This window comes from Pollicipes pollicipes, unplaced genomic scaffold (assembly GCF_011947565.3).
Source record: "Pollicipes pollicipes isolate AB1234 unplaced genomic scaffold, Ppol_2.1 Scaffold_1600;HRSCAF=1878_pilon_pilon_pilon, whole genome shotgun sequence".
In the NCBI taxonomy this organism is placed as follows: Eukaryota; Metazoa; Arthropoda; class Thecostraca; order Pollicipedomorpha; family Pollicipedidae; genus Pollicipes; species Pollicipes pollicipes.
Genome location: NW_023595962.1, coordinates 11,306,564 through 11,320,531, shown reverse-complemented (window position 1 = coordinate 11,320,531; position 13,968 = coordinate 11,306,564). Strand labels below are relative to the sequence as shown.

General features: G+C 61.9%; 1 protein-coding gene across 1 annotated transcript in view; it reads left to right on the top strand.

Moving 5' to 3' along the window:
* The first annotated feature begins 1,616 nt into the window (after positions 1 to 1,616).
* ec (ubiquitin specific peptidase echinus) overlaps positions 1,617 to 13,968 on the top strand; it is a 72,724-nt gene continuing 60,372 nt past the window's right edge. Inside the window, exon 1 of the mRNA XM_037216870.1 lies at positions 1,617 to 1,976. Within this exon, the coding sequence (XP_037072765.1) occupies positions 1,923 to 1,976 (54 nt within the window). The 5' untranslated portion in view covers positions 1,617 to 1,922. The remainder of the gene's footprint in view (positions 1,977 to 13,968) is intronic.

Here is a 13,968-nt window from a genome sequence, read left to right as displayed (position 1 = left end):
TGGGAAGTATGGTGTAAAAAACCTTCCGTTAGTACTCGTGTCTGTGAGAACCTTTGCACCTTTTTCGACGGCTTTGGCTTGTCTATCTCTTGAAGGATGTGGCGCCTTTTAGGCGTCGTAGGTGACGCCGCTGAGATTTTGACACGAATTGCTAGGGTTACTTCATTACGTAGAATGCCAAATCCCATTCTGCCCCCAATCCGATCCTTCCTTGAAATTCCTTCGCCACGGTCGTGATTATGCGCGACCTGATTAACAACCAAAGGTTTTACGCGCCAAGACTTCTCATGGCGCCAGTGATGGAGGCAGCGCCTCAGTTCCCGCCAACTGGTCGTGACATCCCGGTATTTTGTGACAGCTTCATCGTGACCCTCACATCCAGCCTGAGTAGTGTTCGCAGCCGGCACTGATAGCGCTCGTGACCAGATGTGCTGAGTAACCTCCGTGGCGGGAGATGTCGAGCTGTTGGGCAAACGTGGTCCGAATCAGTCGGCGCCAAAAGTCTGCGTCGTGATGCCGTTAAGATGGCGCCAATCCCGCGCATTGGCATATCCGCCATCTACGTCCGGCTGCAGCAGACAGCCAAGTGTCGCAGGGCGGGTGGCGGCAAGGAGTTGAAGAGGTGGCACGGGTCTCCACTCCACAGCTCCCTCCATAGCTGATGTAGCGGCTGGTCAATGGCTTACACTCACCACAAGCTGGGAAATGATGTGAGGCCGGCATACGACGAACAAACTGATAAGGCTTAATAGTCGATTCGGAGTCAGGTTTTGGGGGTCTTTTTGCCCGATGCTAGAGCACGCCCAAGCAACACATCTTACTAGCCTTGACGATTTTGTGCTTGACCTAGCTTAATGCATCGGCCTGCAAGAGAGCCTTCTTCTATTCATAGACGCCTCGAGTTGGATTGATTGTACTGTGAAGAGAGCTCCATCCGAATTCGCGAGCGTGATCACTCGAGCTTGACCCAGCTTGGACTGCTACTACCACTATTGCGGACCTCAGGCTTGCCCCGCGCTGGCCGCCTATGTTTGTCGGCGGTCGTCAGCCTCGTGCACCTGTTGCACCAGCGCGCTGCAGACTTACACCCATGGCCGTGCAAAATGTTATGGTCCGGCTGGCCCCTCTCATGAATACGTAAGAGGGGCGGTGCTGACTAGGCGTCAGCGCCGCTGCCTGGCCAGTGGCGCCAAATATGGCGGCGGCGCGCCGCGAAAGCCCGCGTCGCAAAAGACGCGGCGCGTCCGTCGGCCTCCGCACGTGTCTACTACGGCCAGCGTGCCTCCCCTCGACGGCGCCGATGGACTCGTCCGTCGGGACTGGCCAGTCGGGCAGGTGCGGCCAGGTACCCCGCGGCTGGCGCCGCCGCCGTTGGCGGGAACTTAAGTTCGCGCGACGGCGTCCGATGAAAACCCGACAAATCCTCTCGAGCTGGAGCCAGGCGCTGCCTGCCCCTGCCCCGACGGCGACCCTGACGGGGGCTTAGACCCGGTTTGGCTCGTGCAGCGCGGGCGAAGCAGCCCTGTAGCAGGACGAGGCGGCGGCGGCGGAGGCGCGCGCCGCGGCCGGGCGCCTCTCAGGTAGAGCGCGCCAGGTAGTACGCACCGAGTCGGCGAGGGGGCAGGGTTGTGCTGCGGCCGCCGCCGAGTCATCAGCCGTGCGCGCCGTCCGTCGGCTCGTTTGAAGACCGCCGCGAGCACGTGCCGAAGCTACCGCGTGGTGGGCGACGGTGTGTGCCGCGACTTCCCGGTGGATTTGCCCCGTGCTGACCGGAGCTGGGTCGCGCCTGACACGGGAACGCAAGCTCGCGGTCCCGCGATCTGTGGTCTGGTGGCGATCTGTGGTCTGGTCGCGGTCGACGTTCGGTGCCGGGATGACGGACCTCCGGCGTTGAGGACCGGGACCGAGCGGGAGACGGGACCATGAAGGAGAAGACGGACCTGCAGCGGGCCGGGCCCATGGTCCACACCATGAAGGTACGCCGCTCGAATTTGCCCGCCCGGTTCGGTGGCAGGACGCTTGACTTCCAGCCGCGAGGTCAAGGGCTCGTGGCCCTCTGCCAGGCGCGCTTTGGTGTCCCTAGCTTCGATAGGCACGAGGAGTGTACCCAAAATGGACCAAGCAATTAAACGTGTCGTACTGCAACCCGAACGCGAAGAAGTGCCTTTGCGGTCGGGGACCACGCGCCGCGCCGGCCTCCTTCCGAGCCGCTTTCTAACGCGCTGCGAGGCACTTCTGCGGCGGCCAAAGGTGCTGGGGACGGCGACGTCCGCTGTAGACGAAGGGACGGCCGTCGGGGCCTGACGACGGACGTCCCACAGGGGGCGCTGTGCAGCGGCGGGCACATCTGCAGCGGTGCCAAGAGGGCCCCTCATGGGCTGACGCCACACCGCGGGCGAGAGGAATTGCTAATGCGGCTTTCTACAGCAGTGGCATGGTTTCGTTTGTCGAGCTGGCCGAGGCTGAGGCCGTTTGCAGGCTGGGGCCGCACTGCACGCCGACTCGGCGCTCCTGAACGGATGCACGCTCCCTTGCATGTCGTGGGAAGGCGTTTCTGGTGTGACGTGCACCCGGCGGCGGTGCCGGCGCTCGTCGCCGTCCTACTGCTGTCTCAATCTCGTCACCTTCGCGTGCGTTATGTGTCACTCTCACCTGTCACCGCCCCTCGCCGCACCCAATCGCCGTTAACAGGGCGCTGCACGCCCCACCTGCGCCACTCTTCGGCATGCGCGTGTGCGCCGCCTAATGAGAACTCGCGCCGTTATTGACAATCGGCGCTAACGAGCCAGCTGAGCCAACAGGCGGAGATCGCGGCAAACGCGGCGCGGCATCGACCGGCGCCGTTCGATTCCCGCCACTCGGTGGCGTGACGCGCGCCATCCGCCGGCGCCGGCGCCGCGCGCGCCGGACGCGGCGCGGGAACCGACGCTGCAGGCGGGGGAGGATAGCCTCAGGCTTGGAAGAATCAAGCCTTTGCCCCGCAGTGTTGCTCGGCTAAAAATGAGCCGAAAGCCTGCGACCCCGCCCCCAGCTTGTTTTGGGTTCGCGCGCCGCTGGTGCCTGACCCTAATATCGGCACGCGCGGCGGGACGGCGTGTCCCCCTCTCCCATCGGGGCCACGGCCGCGGCCAGGGGTCGGGTACGTCGTCACGCGAGAAACGCGGGCTTCAGAGCGCCGCGGCGCTGCGGAGGCAGATGGCGGCAGCACGGCGAGGTCTAGCACGGCGCTGTTATCCGGGTCATTTCGCCGGCACCCTGCGAGGTTTAGCGTGCTGGAGGTGCGGCGCTCGCTCGAGAGTCGCCGCACGGGAGGTATGGAATTAATTCACGAATCCCCGCAGCGGAGGTGCTCAAAGCACTTTCGTCCGTGGCGTTTCTGCCGCGTTACGCGACGATAATGTTCTCGTAATCGCCGGTGTGTGATATGGGTCCGGCTGGCGGCGAAATGAACGCCGGAGCGTAGGAGGTGTAGTCACGACCTCTGCAGACGTCAGGTCACGACCTCTGCAGACGCCAGGTCACGAGAGCCCTCCGGCAATGGTGCTCGTGATGGCTCTGCGGTCGGACGGACGCCCTCCTCCGGCCACCCAGCCACGCACCGGTCGGACACTGTGTAGCTGGTGGCGTGGCTACACGAAATATTACCGCCCGTTTCAACGAAATGCGGTCCTCTTAAGTTATTAGCTGTAGATGGCGCCTATGAGTTAAACGCCGTGTGTTGTAGGCCGATATGACGAGGGGTTTTCCGACAAAATTGCATGTTGCTATGCGCTGATTACATATTTGCAGATTGCAGCATTTTGCGGCTTTCTCACTTAAACGAGCGTGACAGACGGCGGCGGTAATGACCCGTCCCAGTCATTCGTTTCGCGAAATACACCGCACTCCGCTCCAGCCCGCAACAATGATCTGCCGCATGACTCCATACACGAAAGAGTTCATCAGCGTCCCGTTCTGAGGCCGTTACCGTCGTCCCCGGCGGCCGGTACAGGGTGCGCCGGGCCGGGGTCCCGGGTCTCCCACGCGGAAGCGGTCGATCACAGCGGCCAACCGCCCCGAGTCACGCCGCCGCCCGCGTGCGCCTCCGCCGTGCCCACCGGCGGATATTCACGCTGTCCCTCAGACGAGCCCGCGCCGGCCCGGACGCCGCCCTGCCGCACAAAGCGCCGCCGGTGACCCGCGGTCAGCGCCGCCGGTGGCCCGCGGTCAGTGCCGCCGGTGACCCGCGATCAGCGCCGCCGGTGACCCGCGGTCAGTGCCGCCGGTGACCCGCGGTCAGTGCCGCCGGTGACCCGCGGTCAGCGCCGCCGGTGACCCGCGCCCCCGCCCGGCGCTCCCGTGAGAACCCCTTGCGCACTAATGAGGAGGCAATCAGCGCTTCCGTAACCCCGCAGCCCTCGACGGCACCAGCTGCCGGCCGCCGGCTAATCTCCACATCCTGTTGTCGGCGCTGGTTTCTTCGGAGTCCCCTTTCCTGCCGCCGCCGCCGCCGCCGCCGCAGCCGTGGTCTCATTTTTTACCGGGGATGGATGTCCAGGTGGCGAACGGTGACGTCACGGGTACGGCGCCGGTGACGACATGTGTGTGGCGCCGCGGGTCTGTGGGAGTTCACCCTCGGCCGGGCAGTCGGCGAAGGAAAGCGAACGCTTGCGGGGCGGTTTCACGGTCCGCCGAGCGTGGCACGGATTGTGTCGATACGTAGGCGCCGGCTGGCAAAAAGTTCCGGGACGAAGGAAGCCGCGCTGGGAGAGAGCGGAAGGGAGCCCTGTTACTGGGACTGGACGAGATGGAGATATGGTGTCATGTGTGTTGATCGGAATCGTATTTGTAGCAACAGCAGCTAAGTTGCAAAGTTAAGAAGATCGCAAGCGTGCCAGCCAGCCGATCCCGTCGTATCACACCAGACGCGTGATTTCACACCACATTTGTGGCCGCCCACTGCTCGGGCTGTGCCACAGACTGCCTTTGCGGCATCGTCCACGTGCTGCCATGCGTGACGGCCCCAGCCTTAGGCTGCTCCTGCTCCAGCCGGAGGTCAGGGAGGGGACTTTCACTGGTGCACACAATCGACCCTGCCGTCTCCAGTGACGCAGCCCTGAGTGACCTGAGTAAGTGACGCCGCCCTGACCCCTGACCCTGGGGCGGTCGGCTGTGGCGCGTCGCGCATGCGCGGCGCATTCACATGGCGGGGTTTTGGCGGGAGCGTTGTCCACATGTAAAAGAACATGCTAAACACGGGTCAACGCCGCTATAAAGGTGAAGATGTTGCATCATCGGTGCACACAGTACGCGGTGCCAACCTTTGAGTCAACCGGCAGTTGGGGCTTTGTGAGATTGCTCGCTTTTAAGACAACATTGTCGGCAAAAGCTGCTGCTTTCGTCCGTGCACAGCAGCTTGGCAACGGCACCCACTATATTACGGTCCTCGCCGCAGTGAGTTGGTCTCGGGACGTCCGGTCCTTCGGCACCATTTGCTCTCCGCATGCACCTCTCTTCTCCCCACCATCCGTTTGAAGGGACGTAATCACCAATAATCAATCAATCCTTTCATCCTGACCAATGCGGATGCCTGAGCCTGTTTTCCCTCCGAGATCTTCTCCGGAATGATGGGCGGGAGCGTTGCTGGGATTGTCCGCGGCTCGCAAGTCCCGCAGGTCCACTCGTGCCGTGCATCTGCTTTGCCCGAGGCCTTCTCTCCCTCTCACCATCACGAAATTCCTACGAGATCTGCCTGCGGTGTCGTCATCGGCCGCAGCTTACTGCCCCCCCCCCCCCCCCTCCTCCCGTGCCAGAGAGAGCGGCCGGGCGATTTACAGCGAGCTTGCAAGCCTGACATGGCGCTGACAAGACCTGCAGGCCGGTGCTTTACGACGGGGCCGTTGGGAACCTCTGCAAGATCGGGGGCTCGAGTGGCTGCTTTTATTCAGGTGCTATTTCACTTGATTCAGCGTAGCTGAGAGGCACGACCGCATATTTTCCCAGGTATCGCACCTCCAGCCGCCTAAAAACTGCGACGCCATCTGATATATCTGATAGTCGATTCTCACTGACCGCCGAGACCATGAGGAGATCGCTCGCCGCGCCAGCCCGCAGCTGCAGCTCGCGCCGCTGTGGGCCCACTGCCAGGTCTGCAGCGGCCTCACGGACCTTTGCCAGGTCTGCAGTGGTCTCCCGGACCTTTACCAGGTCTGCAGTGGCCTCCCGGACCTTTGCCAGGTCTGCAGCGGCCTCCCGGACCTTTGCCAGGTCTGCAGCGGCCTCCCGGACCTTTGCCAGGTCTGCAGCGGTCTTCCGGACCTTTGCCAGGTCTGCAGCGGTCTCCTGGACCTTTGCCAGGTCTGCAGCGGTCTCCTCGGACCTTTGCCAGGTCTGCAGCGGCCTCCCGGGTCCCGGCGCCGGACTCGCCTCCGCGCAGCGTTCCCGACCTTGCTCGCTCCGTTGTCTTGTCGGACTTGCCAGGGCAGGGGCTCCGACACGGACGGACGCATCCGCGCGCCGGCCACCCCCCCTCCTGTTTTCTCGCGGGCCCAGACGCGCGCCCCCCCCCCCCCCCCCCCCGCCCGCCGGAGGGGCCGATTCGTCGCGACCCTCGGCGGTCGGGGGCGGGCTCCAAAACACCGGGTAGCCAGCGGTCGGGCCGCGCGCAAACAGTCGGAGGCGCCCGCCCCGGGCCGCGCCCGAGCCGACGTCAGTCCCGCATTTGGCGGCTTTGCTGGGCTTGCCATTGTGCCGGGCCGTTTTTTGAACTGGATTAGCCTGTTTGGCGCGGTGTGGCGGCGGGTTTTGAGGCGCGGGTGGGCGCGCAGTGAGCGGTTGGGACAGCTGGGCGGGACCCGCATCGCTTCCCCGGGACGGCACGTGCGGCTGTGGCCGGGATTGCCGATCGTGACTCCTGATTGGTGACGGAGTCACCGGCCAGCTGTCCACGACTTAGGGGAGGGGTGCGAGTGACATGGGGAGGGCTGTGTCGCTGGTCTGGGGAGGGCTGTGTCGCTGGTCTGGGGGGGAGGGGGCGGTCGCATGTACGGAGGTCGGACAGAATTATGTAAATTTCTATCTTGCCCTAGAGCAGACTTTTCCACATCATACGCTTTTAATCACTCATTATCATCCTTTTTGCTGGCCACTGACTGATAGCTAGTTCTTCAGAGAAGCAAAAAAGAAAGCAGGAGTAATCTGCTCGATAGGCATCATTTCACTGAAGTGTTTGCTGGGAAGGACAGCGAACATCTCTTTTGCATCACATGGTAACTGGTAGAGCTGGGGGTGTTCAAAAGATGTACGAAAGAGTCGCTGACGATGGCACCAAAGTCACATCGGGGTCCGACCGGTGCTGCGTGACGTTTTCGGTTGCTGCTCATCGTGACCGATCTATTTCAGCCCCAAAACCAGCCATTAAAAATTCGCCTATCAATATCGCCCGAGTTGAGCCGGTGAATGCGCCTCATTATACAAGATCGATGCCGTCTGGGTTACGCGAACGTTCGAATTTCTCCCACGGCTCTTAGGCGCGTGACGCTCCTCGGCGGCCACGGCCGGGCGCAGATGCGTGATTGATATAACTGGATTGTGCGGCCTCCTCGGCCTGGGAAGCTGCACAGGTGGTTTCCCACGAGCTGTAATCGACCGGAACTGCTTTGCTTGTGATTGGTGGGCCAGTGATGTAACCGTTGAGCATGGTTGACCATGGTGTGTGATCAGGGATGCTTACTTGAAGATGCGTATCAGTTGTGATTAGCGGTTCTGCCACGATGCTGCTCGTTGAGGAGTTTTGTTTTGACGATACCGACCGAATTGAAAATGATGTTTGGAACTCGGATTAACTTACTCACCGATGCAGGTAACGGGACAAAAGCAGTGTACGATGCTCACTTGACGGGACCCGTGAGAGGACTTTGGACAAAGAGCTGCACACCGTCGTGCCAATGACCCCCACCCCTGGTTATTGCGATCCGCTTCCACAAAACGTCTCCGGGCGTAAGGCCATTCCACCGCCCATTTTGTCCACCTCACGGCTGATTTCCGCCGTCCTTGATTTGGCTTATGAATCGTGGTCCGGCGTCAGATTTCGCCATAATTGGCCTTCCGGGCCGCCTTCCGTCCATGCAGGCCACCTGCCCGACCGGCGTCCCTTCCTGAGCCTGGACTCTCCCCCAATATTACCGTTTGGCTTCCAGCTCGCTGCCCCGCCGCCCGCTACTTTGCGGACGTGCTTTGTGACGGGACTCCGAATTTCGCGGCCTCCTCCCCCAGACGCGACCCGTAATAGGCGTGACGCCGCCCTGACGCGACCGTTCGGGGTCTTGTGTTCGGCCGCGGCCTCTGCCGCTCGCTGTTCGGCTGGTGCGGAGTCCGGCCGGTGTCCGCGCCAGTGGCCGCCCTCGGCCGAGTGGGTCTGGTGTTCCGCGAGAACCGTATGAAGGCTCGGCTTGGCGATGTCGCTCAGAGCGAGGTCGGATTTACGGCCGCGGAAGCCGATCAAGGCACACAAGCATCAGCGGACATGGGAAGAGAATCCCATTAATGCGCTTCAGAATTAATGTCTGGCTGCTTACGAGAAGAGCCGTCCAGTCGCATACGGGAAAGTGGCATGAATACATGGCGAATGCGACGGCTTTGCTACCAATGCACGTTATGGTTGATGGCCTTTAATGTGTCTTCTGAATAAAATCTCACTGTAAAGCCGGGGTTCACCCGTCATATTATTTCCGGTGCGGTGGGAGGAACCCTCGCTGGACCACTGTCGTTGATGCCGTAAGTCCCGTGCCACCGACCTCGCCTTCCCCCGGAAGTGAGAAGCCTGGCTGCCACGTGCGCGCGAGCCGGCGCCGTCCCCTAACGGCCATAATGGCGACTGTGACAGACGTGGTAATGGCGACGATGGCCATCGCCACGGCGACGCAGCAGCGGCCATGTGCACAATGGTCCCGAGATGACACTACGAGCGGCGCGCGCTTCCGGCGAGTCCGGCGCCAAAATGCGGCTTGGCGCGCTTTTTTATGGCGCGGACCAGACGCTGTAATGGGCGTGATCATCGCTTCAAACGTGGCGGCAAATGATGCTCCGGTCAGCCGCGTCCTTTGTGTGTGTGTGTGGGGGGGGGGAGCTCTCTTTTTCTCGATCACCTCTGATGTTCGGCCAAATTATGCGTAAAACCAGTTAGGTCTGAATCTAGATTGGTAGAAATCCGCCGGACTTTATTTAGGGTGCTGGGTTTTCAATGCTGCTTTTTAGAGGGCCGAATCTCCGCCCGCCGCAGCACCTGATGCGCGAACATTTCTCCTCACCCGTGGTGTGTGTCCGGCGGCCTGTCACGCGCGCGCTGTTATCAGACTTCCGGTCTGCTGGCGGCGGCAACGGCGCTTTTGAATGACGTCACTGGAGGCAGAGGCGGTCCGCGTGGTCAGTTTCCGTCTGTAGAGTCGCTTTGGAGACGGCCACTCGGGCCACGGAAAATGAAACGTACAGACTTTCCGAGCATAAGAGGTACGTTGTGTTGGAAAGTTTTACTACTCTTCTGTGTGGATCTTGGCTGCAAAATAGATCGCCGGTTTCAGCGAAAGCGTGAACTTTTAATGTCTGCAACTACCAAGCTAATTCATGCCAGTGATACGTGTCCAAGCAATGTATTGTTTGGGCTTTGGGTTTGCCACCAGACTCCCTTTTTGAACCCGTGCCGCGCTGAATAACGACCCGATGAATATTTCATTTTAATCACCTCCGCTGCCCTTGTTTTCCCACCCGCAGCCCTGTCTTTCCCTAGCATGGGGGAGCGGCGCAGGGGTGTCCCGCCGCCCAGCCAGTCCCTTTGGGAGTGCCGCGACCGAGCGGTGTCATCCACGAATTCTCCCCACAAATTTCGCACGGGAACTCCGTTCCGAGCCATTTAGCCCAAGCGCTACCGTTTCGCCAACGTAAACCACGAGACCCCGCTCAGTGAGGGCACATCCTGCTCGCTTCTGCCACATCTGTGCCGCACCGGACGTCTGTGTGCGCTTCTGCGGACGCCGCTCTGCCGCCGCCGGCGACGCCTGCAGCCGCCGTCACGCCTCGTGCGCGGCGCGTCACGCGCGCGACGCTCGGGCGCGGCCTAACCGGCGCGGGCGCGTCGCGATTGTTTCCAGACGCGCGTGACGCGGCCGGGAGCCGTGACGGCCGGTCCGGCGGGCGGCCGTGACGCGGGCCCGCGGGGCTGGGAGACGCTCCATCGGGGAGGTGTGAGGGGCGGAGGGCGACGACCGCACCTCAGGCGGTCATCCGAGCAGGGGTTTTGTGTCTGGGTTAGTTTATTCGGCTGGGCTGACATACTGGCTGCTGTTTGTTGTTGGGATGTATTTTCGCTATACAGGACCCAGTGACAAAAACGGAACGGCTCCAGTGATTCACTGACCGCTGCCGTTCGGCTCCAGTGATTCACTGATCTGTCTGCTGCATCTTCTTATTCTGCGTCCGGACTATGACACCACAGTGGACATACCAAACCGCCAAATTTGCGTGCGCGACGTTTCGTATTCCTGACCGAGCCCATTATCGATCGGCAAGCGAGACCCCACAATCCGCCTCCACCTCAGCCGCTCGAGTCTCCAATCACGTTCTCCGCCTTCAAAGACGCCGCCACCGCTGTCACATTCAGCTTGCGCCTGCCCGTCAGGCGGCTCGTTACGCCTGGTGGGATGAACAATGTCCAGGCGATCGCCGGCTGCGCCATCCACCAGCGTTCTGAAGCCTCCGCACACTGACAATGGCTTGAATTTCCGTCTCGACGCGCGTGACAGTGGGGGCGGGACACTCCACGAGGGAGATACCACAGCAAACGTAGCGGAATTTGAGCACGGTGGTGGCGGGAGAGGGAAAGGTGCATACCGCGATGACCAAATCAGTCAAATATTTGTGTGCCATTAAGCAGGTTTCTGGATTTGCCATCCGCTTAAGACATGTAAGACAATGAGGCGGATCTGTCAGCACTGTTGAGGTTTCCTTAGCCCTTAGGAACGACATACCACAGCTGCCTCTGCAGCATTGCATGCCTTCCATAATGGATGGTCTTGAGCGCTTCGTAGTCCTCTGGTAAAAACATGCAATTTTCGGCACGGCTATGCAACGACACAGCTTCCGTGTAGTGCACAAATGAAAAACTTGTCTCAGCCACCACTAGGGCTGATAAACATGCGTATCTTTGCTTTCCGAAGGAACTTCTGGAAGAGAGCCTGGACTTGTCACTCAATCAGGGATCGTCAGAACTGCTTTCTCTTCTCCTCCGTTACCTCTCCCTCCCTCCTTCATCCTTCCTGATGCATCATTCTTCCTTCCGTCCCTTCTCCATAATGCCGCCTTCTCCCCTCTCTTGCGCTTCTTTCCTACAGCGCGTTTTTCTCCCGCTATTGCTCCACCAAGGATGTCGGAGGCAGAGGAATGGGAGGGGAGTGCAGGAGACCATTTTTGCATCTGAAAACTAACACCAGCTACACGGCGTTGCACTGAATTAGACAGCGCAAAGTACCCTTTGCTTCTTTCCCACCTCCCCAGAGGACGCACCATGGCAGTCCCGCGCGCTCGTGCTCACTGCCAGCCTCCTTCTCCCCGCCCCGCCGCTGACCGCGCCGGCTCCGCGCAACAGCAGGTCCCGGTCGACCTGACGCACGCGCCGCCGCCTGCGCCGCCGCCTGCGCCGCCGCCGATGCGTGCCCATCGCACGCACTGTGCGAGCCGAGTCGCCGCCGGCGGTGGCAGCAGATGCGGCGGCGGCGGGCGCATATGGCCCGCCCGGCCCGCTCCGGCCCGCTCCGGTGCCAGACGGCGGGCGTCCGGGGGCGCGGCGGGGGGTGGCGACAGTCAATCGCTCCCGACGGAGGACGGAGCTGCCGCCGAGGCGCTGATGAGGCGCTGATGGGGCGCTGATGGGGCGCTGATGAGGCGCTGATGGCCGAGTGACGTGCCGCGGCGGCCACCGCTGCGCCGGCTGTCCGTTAGTCCAGCGGCCGCTCATGTTGACAAGGCGACAGCCGCCGTGCCGCCGCGGTAGCTGTCGCAGAATCGTCCACCGGCCGGCGGCATAACTGTACGTCGAACTAGTCGCGGGTTAGTTCTGGCCATGCTTCTTTCGTTCAGCCGCGTTCAGGTCGGTCGCGTCCTGGTTCAGCCACGCGCTGTCCCTGTCACGCGTTAGTCCGGTTACGTGTTAGTCGATCTTAGCGCTACAGCAGCTGCGTACCTGCGCATCCGTCGACGTGATTTACAAGCGTTGATTTACCCACGCGGCTGTTGCCTGGCCGGTCTAGCCGAAATCGCCTGCTGCTCTCGCGTATCGGGCAGGCGGTGTGCTCTTCTCCGCCTCCCTGAGAGCCCGTTTCTCGTCGCGCTGTCCAGTGGCATGCTCGGAGCTAGCCGCTCTCGGACAGGGCCGCGTGACGAGCTCGGGCCGCTCTCGGACAGCGCCGCGTGACGAGCTCGGGCCGCTCTCGGACAGGGCCGCGTGGCGAGCTCGGGCCGCCCGCCCGCCCTCGGGTGCCGATCTCTCTCGCGGCGTGGCGGCTGCGTTGTTTATGGCTCGTCGCCGCCTATTACCGAGCGTGCAGGCACGGAGCCGCGAATTGATTAGACATGCGGCTGCAATTACAATTACTGCGGTTTGGGCCTGTCGGCTGGCGGGAAAGGCTGCCGGGCGCCTCCGCTCCGGAGAGGGTGATGTCACCCGCGCTGGGAGGCCCGTGCCGGGGGAGGGGGGCGGGAATGTCGACCGCTCGCGGCTCGCCGGCCGGCTCACACGCTCCACCACTGGGGAAGTACGTCTGCCGGAGTTTGCCGGAGCGCTGTGCGGAGATGCAGCCGGTATCTCAGTGGGAGCCCTGGTGTCCGAGATGAAGCCGGCGTCTCAGCAGGCAGTCCTGGTATCAGTGTCTCGGTGTCGCAATGGGTAGGCTTGGTGCCATGGTCTCGCGTGGCAGCCGTGCGCCTGATGACGTCAGACGTCGTATGACGTCAGACGTGTTTGGATGCTTATGATTTATTATTAACACCTTTTCACCCGGAAGACACGTTATTTGAAACGGTGTCTTGACAGACTTCGGCACTCTGCTTCAATTGCCTCAGCATCATCCGCTCTGCTGTTGGACCTCACTAGCGCCAACTCCGCGCTCCGATTGGCTGGCATCGCCGCCTGCGTCTCGCGGCGGCCCGCGCGGCCGGCTCCGAACTCTCGCGAGCTGACCTCGGTGCCGTGGGAATGTTGCGGCGGCCGCGTTGGGAGCGGGCCGGCCGCCCGCGGCCCGACCCGGCCCCTCCCCCCGCCAGCCGGACGCGGCAGGCTGCGCTTGGCTCCCATCGTCCGTATAGCGCCGCCCGCCGCCCTCGAGTCGGCCCGTTACGCGTAATGAAGTGCCCGTGCGCGGCGCTGGAGGTGGCAGGGTCAGAGCACTGCTCAGCGCTGTCTCGCGAGCATCGAGGCCGCGCTGGAATGCCGCTGTGCTTATTGGCGCCAAGCTTTTTGTGGTTTGGGTGCTCGCGTTATGGGCTGTGATGAATAGCATTAGCGTCGGAAGTGTCATTGCGGTTGCTGTTAGTATCATCACGGACACAAATCGCCGTCAGTGGCGGTCGGGTCGGTCTTCAGTGAGGCGACGTGGTCACTTAGGTTAGTGCCGCTGACCGCCTGACATTCGTCGCTGCGTCTCACAGCTAATGGTACGACGTGCTGACGTCGGCGGCGACGGCGTGTTGTTATGTTCGGTGGGAAATGTTCCGTTTCAATTGATCTGCAGCCATGCCTGAACGAGCACCTCAAGGATATGTCCTTGGACGCACCAGAGCTGTCAAAAGGCGCCATACATGACGGTGTCCGCGCGAGTGTGGGTACATGCGGGCGGGACCTGGTTCGACTAGCTAGTTTGATGACGCCTGAATCCAGGTCACTTGCGGATACCTACTTTGGACTCGCTGTCGATGAGTGTCAGCTCATAGAAACGGACTGCT